Raw genomic sequence first — 7,655 nt, 5'->3', positions numbered from 1 at the left:
AGAGGCATGAATTAAAACATTTTTTTTTTGTTAAATATTTAATTTGGGTAAGTTTTCTTTCGTTTCGGTTTATTTGAATGGCTGTGCTTTGATAATTTCAGTGGACTAAGGAGGACAGTCTCCGACAGGGTGCTGTGGCCAATCAGTTTGTCCCGATGAACACCAACCCCAAAGAGGTCCAAGAGATGCGCAACAAGGTCTGAACCCTTTTTCCATGTAGATTTAAGACATTTCAGTGACGAGGAAGCAAAAACTTATAGGTCTTGTAAATGTCCTGTGTAGGATTGGAAATTAAAAATTGATTCCAATTCTGGAATCGGATACTTGTTATAAAATTCATTTCGATTCCTCTTATCGATTCCTTTGTGAGTATTTCAATATGACTTTAAACAATTCAAGCGTGAGACAACTCTCGCCCTGTTTTCTGTGGTGCGGGCATGTGTGTGTACATGTGTGTAACTGTATTGGGCAACTCTTAAAGTGACAGCAGCCTAATACTCCTGCTGCCTCTTGACTGAATAACTTTTGTAACTATATTTGTAATGTTAATTTTTTTCATAAAGTGCTGCATTATTTTACATTTGAGTACAGTTTCTGTACCTGAATATCTGAAAATCTTAAAACGCTGTTTATTTTATTCGTATCTTTGTTCAGTTGTATCTATGTTGTGGTTGCTCATTTTTATTTGTTCGTTTTTACTTGTCTTTAATAATGCTTGAAATTTATATTAGTTAGGCTAGTTGTTTTAGGCTTGGTATTTTTAAACCACAGGCAAAGTGTTCTTTAGCCTGTTGATTTTTGTTCATGATATTCAATTACAATTAAATATTTTGCAATGAGACTAAATGTGAATATCTAAGTTTTTTTATTTTTTATTATTGGAATCGATAAGAATGGGAATCGATAAGCAGAATTGAAATAGGAATCGGAATCGTTAAAAATCAAACGACACCCAACCCTAGTCCTGTGACGATCTTTTATGGTGATTTTGTGTTAACAGTGACTTTTCTTTCGGCAGATCCGTGACCAGAATCTGCAGGACAAAAAGACGGCAGGTCCTCAGTCGCAGGTGCTCACAGGTTCCATAGTGGACCGTTCGTTCGTCCAGGTGAGTCTCTCGCACACTCCTGTTCCTCCCATTGGATCCAACATATTCTGTTCCCAACGTTATTTCCGTGTGTGTAACCGTTTAATTGTGTCTTTTGACCCCAGAGAGTGACTATATGGCACGTAAGTAAAACACACGACCAGCAAGCCAGAGCTGTGTCCATTTTCTTTTGGTTTGATTGGTTTGCAGTGCCATGTTTGCCCTTTTTCTTTCATTTTGTTTGGTTCATTGACTGTAATAGAAACTCTACAGGATGATACTGTTGTAACACATGCAATAATAATTCTGCACGTCTCACATGACGTTTGCCGTGCTGAGCTGCTAATCTAGACCAGTTCATTTATTAATCCGGTCTGTATACTGTACTACTTTTTTATATTAATAATCATATTACCATATTATATCTTTTATTTTACTAGAAGATAATAATTCAATTAATTTATTGGTAAATCTTTTTTGTTTTTGTATTTTGGAAGCGTTTAAAAATAGTCATTTTTAATGCATTTATTTATCAAAAACACCACTGTCTGACATGCTGATATGCTTTAACATCCCATATTAACTAACGTATGATACGTAAGTAGTTAGCTATCGTAATTCATATCTGACCTCCACTCACTGTTTTAACGGAAGCATAAACCATTGCTTAACAACGTCAGAGTTCATGTTAGATCTGTCTTGAATGATTTATTCGTTTATACATATGGAGGTTTAATTTTTACTTCCATAAACCTCCGGATGAGCTCTATGGTATTTTTTTTTTTAAATACCCTAAACACTTTAAAAGAGAAATTTCAGATGCAGAAGTGTGTTTTTGCCACTAACCATCAGGTCATTCATCTAAACCACCCGAGTGCAGCAACACTATTCCAAACCAGAAATCTTTAGGCCTTTGAATATGGTTTCTGCTGAATGCATATATTGTACATTTACATATCGCAGCAGTATGAATCTGTGTGTGGTTTGACTAGCACACATATGTTTGGTTTCTGGTGTTGCAGTGCATGACTCTGAGCCATGAAATCACGTCTCGCTCCAGCCTGCCCATACGCTTCTTTAGGAAATGCTTTCTGCATGTCTAGTGCGTGTGTGTGCTTGATTGTGCGTGTGTGCGCTTGAGCGTGTGTGTAAATAATAATAATAAACAAATTACAAGCATAGATAAATACAATAGAACAAAGACGGATGAAAGAAGCAGTGCTTTGTTTTTCAGGGAAATTAACTATTCAGGTACAGACATTGAATAATCAAATGTAAAATAATACTCTTAGGGCCCTTTCACACCTACCTTGTTTGGTCCGGATTTTCGGACTTTTCAGTTTGATCCGAATCAAAATTGCAGGTGTGAAACCTCACCCGGACCACGATCCGGACCAAACAGAGGAAATTTGGTCCGACGAAAAGAGGTAGTCTTGGTCCGGATCAAACTGAACAAAGGTTTGGTTCGTTTCTAGTGTGAAAGCATTTTCTGTATGGTTCGGACTTTCAGACCATTTACAGGAAGTTCAGCTGGTTCCCACGTAGCCTAAACAACTGAAGAAGAGTATTTATGGGCAGATCTGTCAGACCTGCCCACCGCGTTTCTTCCAGCACACACACACATTTGTCCTGCGTCCTGCCGGCGACTTTAAAATGTTTGCACAACGAGGACGTTCATTTGGCGATTCATCTGAACTAGCCTCGAGTATAGCTGGAGCTGCAGGGAGTAATGCCATAATAATAAAAGTATAGTGGCAGCGATATGCGTCTGTTAATTCATTCTTGTCAAAGTTACCCACCGAATTGACAACACACTGACGTCAGACGCACATCCGTTTACAAACCGATCAATGTCGAGATGCAGCCCACAGAGATGATGACGACAGGACGCGAGTACGTCATGTAAAGTTCTTTAGTGCGCTTGCATAATTGCAATGTGAAGCCTAACCAAATGAATACAATGTATCAAAACATGACCTTTGATTCGGACCATGGTGCGGACTTTCAGGTGTGAAAACCCCTTAATTATATGAATCATATTTAATTTATGCATTTAAGACTATGCAGTTTATCTTTGTTAAAGCTACAAAAGTGTTTCTCTTTTGTTGTCTGATTAACTTTGGTGACACAAACAGTTGCGGCTATATTGGGCTGCTGTCACTTTAAGACGAATGCACGTAACCAATTCCACGCATACGTTTTCTTTCTCTGTTTACAACTCATAACCGACCGCGTTTACGAGGAAACTCTTCGAGACCGGCATTTTGACTTCATTTTCCGTGCACATGCCCGTTCAAGCACAAATAGATAAAAAAGGGAAGGGATCAGGCGTTCACGAGCTTCACGTGCGCGCACACAAGTTACAGTCTTTTTACACTTATTGTTTAAACTGACAGGACTTAAATGATAATGTCACTCTATAATGGCTAAACTCTGCATTAATCGGTGAATCACATGGTTATGGAGCGGGGAGCAGCTGGCCTGTACGGATCATTGATCAAAAACGAAGTTCAAACCCTATAATACATCACACATCGCTATATTGATGCTAAAACAATACATCGTGCAGCCCTACTTGAGCGTGTGTGTGTTTGAGCGTGTGTGTGTGTGTGTGTGTGTGCTTGAGCTTGTGTGTGTGCGTGTGTGAGAGCTAGAGATTGCATTGTGTCAATGAATGTCCTCACAAAAATAGATGTACAAGAATGTGTGGTCTTCTGCTTGAATGCATTGGTTCTGGCTTGCCTCATTAGTGTGTGTGTGTGTGTGTGTGTGGTCAGTATTTGTACTGGGCTTGTGCGCTGCTCACCAGCTCTACTGTTTCAGGACGCTCCACTCTCTGACTGTACGGACTCTATTGATGGCATTGACACTTCAGAGAGCTTTAGTCCTTCTAGGTCTATTCGAAAGGTACATCCTGCGATAATACTGTAACGTCTGATAACATCAAACCACACACAGTTTCAATACTCTCTTGCTTAACATTGAGGAAAAAGACAGGAACATTCAGGGCCTTTTGAGTCTGCACTGATGATTTCAAAACCAATGTCAGATGTGTATTGATATTAATTATGGCAGATTAATTTGACATAAACAAGGAAGTGAGGATCCAAAAGTACATCCGATATGTTATACCTTCAGGTCACATTTTCCCATTTGGTTATGAGTCTATATTTTTTATGTTTTCCCATGTAGTTTTTGTGGTCCACTTGATATTTGTGAAAAGATGTATTCTAAATGTAAATCTAAAAACAAATGTGTACTTTTATCCCTCACAGCCTGGTTTTTGTTTGTGTTGCAATAAATATGTTGCATCCTTTGATTAACATCTTAACTGGGATTTGAGTTTCAATAATGATACGACTGAATAACTTGGATTTGAGTTTCAACAATAAGACTGAATAACAAGGCTTTTATAATAAAAGGTGAATACCAATTTAAGTGGGATACTTGAGCTTTATCTTCTATCATTCTTTAGACTTTTTCATTACAAAAAACAGCATCTAGTTCATCTTAAACTCTAATTGGAGACATTTATGAAGCCATTTGGATGTTGAGTGTCCCACTTGTATTCACTCTATTTAATATCATTTATGAGAAACTAAATTTGCTTGACCTAATTGCTTTTTTAATTTTTAGAAAGATAGGAGTGCTTAAACGGTGTTGTTTTGTCCTCTTTTGGCCCGCAGGGGGAGCTAGTGACCGCATCTAAAGCCATCATTGAGAAGGAGTACCAACCGCGGGTCGTCGTCAGTAAAACTGGACCAAACCCCTTCAACAAGTTCACAGACCAGGATCTGGAGGAGTATCGCAAGGAAGTGGAGCTCAAGCAGAAAGTTCCAGAGGGTAAGAACACTGTACAAATCGCAGATCAACACACACGTCTCCTCGCAGAAACTGATACGGATGCCAAGAACGTCCTGTAATGCTGCTGAAAGTCCTCCTGATAAGTGTCATTATTGAATCATTTTAGTTAGTTTCATGTTTTACACTAGCTTTTTGTCTCACAAAAGTTGAGATGTATGATCCCCCCCCCCACACACACACACACGTTCAAAAGCTTGGGGTCGGTAAGATTTAGAGTCGCTTCTGCTCACCGATGCTGCATTTATTTGATCTCAAATCCTGTAAAAAACTTATATTGTGAAGTACCATTTAAAATATGTGATTATATAGTGAAGAGTAATTTATTCATGTGATCAAAGCTGAATTTTCAGCATCATTACTTCAGTCTTCAGTGTCACATGATCCTTCACAAATCATTTTGATATGATGCTTTGATGCTCAAGAAACATTTATTGTTGAAAACAGCTGTGGCGCTTCATATTTCTGTGGAAACTGTGATGCATTCTATTTTTCAGGTTTCTTTGATGAATAGAAAGTTCAAAGAACAGCATTTATTTGAAATAGAATCTTTTGTAACATTATAAACTGTCACTTTTGTATGAATTTAGAATGATTTCTGAAGGATCATAAGACACCAAAGACTGGAGTACTTGCTGATGAAAATTCAGCTTTGCATCACAAAAATAAATTACATTTTAAAGTATATTAAAAAAGAGAACCATTATTTTAAATTGTAATAATATTTCATAATATTACTGTTTTTTTTTTTTTTTTTTTTTTTTTTTTAACTGCAGGCTTGATGAGCATAAGAGACTTCTTTCAAAAACATTAAAAATAGTAACGTTTCCAAACTTTTGACTGGTACTGTATATATAAAAACAATCTGTTTTGACACCCTTTATAAATTCTTACTCGTAAATGTGGTTGTGTGAAATAAATTGAAAGTATGAATTGATGTGCTCATGCTTTTTTAAAAATGTTTTAGACAAAGTAATGTTGTCTGAACAAACCACCTCTTCTGTTGACCAACTCAGGAGTGCAAAGTTTATGAGTTTAGATTATTGCAATCGCATTTTACCCTGCACATGAATCCTGCAGCCCAACAGCGCCACCGCAGGTCAGGAGAGAAACTGTTGTATTGCATTTAGCACAGGTTTGTGAGTCGGGCTCAGACGTCCCACAGGAGGATCCGAGGGCCACCGCGGCCCCGCCACCCTCCATAATCCCCAGCCGCGGCACTGAATCTGGGGGCCCGTCGGGTCACGACACCCCGGCGGATTCTCCACGGTCCCCTGATAAGGAGTTTCACTCTGCGGTTCTGAAGGCTCTGGGCTGTGAGCCGGAGCGGGACGGGACGCCTGCAGGTACCCCTGCATCTGCCTGAGGAGGGCCTCTCTTTCTGGGGTGTATTCTGACTTTGCTGGGCTCTTTCTTTCTTGCTGTCTCTTGCTGTCCCCTGGTTTCAAACCTTGGTGATCCGACATGCTTTGTTCTCGCCCCAGCCTGCGTCCCACACACACCCTGCTCTGGATCTGTGAATAAAGACCCTCGTCAGCTCTTCCACTCTCAGTCCCGGACTGAAAGTCTCCTGCGGGCTCCTCGCTGTCCTCTCAAGTGGGATTCGCTCCTCTGCTTGTTGTGGTTTAATTGGATATTCTTGTACTAATAAACCTGACTGTGGCGTCTCTGAATCTGAGCTGAGATTTGACTAAATGTGGATGTGCTGATGGTGAAAATCCTCCTTATGTCCTGTTTCTTGGTTCTCCAGCATTTTTTCAGTGGTTTTCCTTTTTACTTTATAATGCAGAAGGATTTTACTGTTATAATAGCATTTATGCATTTGGAAATAATCAAATACTAAATATTGTGTATCATTAATATACAGTTTATTAATATTTTGAATTAGTGTATATATATATATTATCCGTTGTCATTTTAAATTTAGGGTTTTTTTCTATCCATTTTCATTTTAATTAAAGTTTTAGTACTTTTTTTGTATTAGTTTTTTAGTGTACTGTTTTAGTTTTTACTATTTTAAATTAGTGTTTATTTTTATGTTATACATTTTAATTTTAGTTAAGATTTAGTACTTTTGTTATGTTTGTCATTTTTATTAGGTTTTTTTATCTCTATAGGTTTTATTCATCATTATTTATATTTTAGTTAGTTATTTTAGTACATCAGCTTAAACTAAACAACGAGATGAAAACACTAACTGAAAAACTGAACACTAACATAAACTGAGTTTTTTTAATAAATTTCATTTTATTTTAGTTAATGTTTATTTTATTTCAAGCAATGAAAAAATAAACGTCTAATGGTTCTAGTTTTAGTTAACGAGGATTGAGTCAGACATTATCAGACTTGCATGGAATCATCTGCTGATATATTTTGGCAGTTTTTATAATCTTTTGTCTACCAAAAGTGTGCGTTTTACCATATTTACATGTATATTATCCATCAATCAATGTGTAAAAAATGCACAGATTCCATGTTGGGTTTGGTATTATGTCACTTTTCTTGATATTTTTGCAGTGATTTGGTGTCAGATCTGTGGTTTTTGTGTGGTTTTGTCTTCCTGATGAAGACTGGACTGTAACGATGCGTGTGCTGTTTGTAGGTCAGACAGCAGAGGTTGAAGATGGTCAAGTTCCCAGCAGCACCTGCACCCCCCCGAGCTCACCTGTGCGTGTGGAGGAAGGTACGTTCATCCGCTCACACAGGC

The 7,655-nt window shown here is 38.0% G+C and overlaps 1 protein-coding gene across 8 annotated transcripts in view; it reads left to right on the top strand.

Moving 5' to 3' along the window:
* Positions 1 to 7,655, top strand: part of add1 (adducin 1 (alpha)) — a 42,736-nt gene that overhangs the window by 27,437 nt on the left and 7,644 nt on the right. For 2 of the 8 annotated variants that reach the window (XM_081390153.1, XM_081390157.1), the window contains exons 11-16: positions 102 to 197; positions 1,019 to 1,108; positions 1,213 to 1,230; positions 3,911 to 3,994; positions 4,774 to 4,930; positions 7,551 to 7,631. In XM_081390153.1, coding sequence (XP_081246279.1) covers positions 102 to 197; positions 1,019 to 1,108; positions 1,213 to 1,230; positions 3,911 to 3,994; positions 4,774 to 4,930; positions 7,551 to 7,631 — 526 coding nt within the window. Of the gene's footprint in view, positions 1 to 101; positions 198 to 1,018; positions 1,113 to 1,212; positions 1,231 to 3,896; positions 3,995 to 4,773; positions 5,002 to 6,083; positions 6,295 to 7,550; positions 7,632 to 7,655 lie in introns of all 8 variants that reach the window. The other 6 variants (XM_081390154.1, XM_081390158.1, XM_081390156.1 and 3 more) reach the window with 4 other exon arrangements.

This window comes from Scardinius erythrophthalmus (genome assembly GCF_964197995.2).
Source record: "Scardinius erythrophthalmus genome assembly, chromosome: 17".
NCBI lineage: Eukaryota > Metazoa > Chordata > Actinopteri > Cypriniformes > Leuciscidae > Scardinius > Scardinius erythrophthalmus.
Note: the sequence above shows the minus strand (reverse complement) of the source record. Positions and strands in the feature narration are given on the sequence as shown.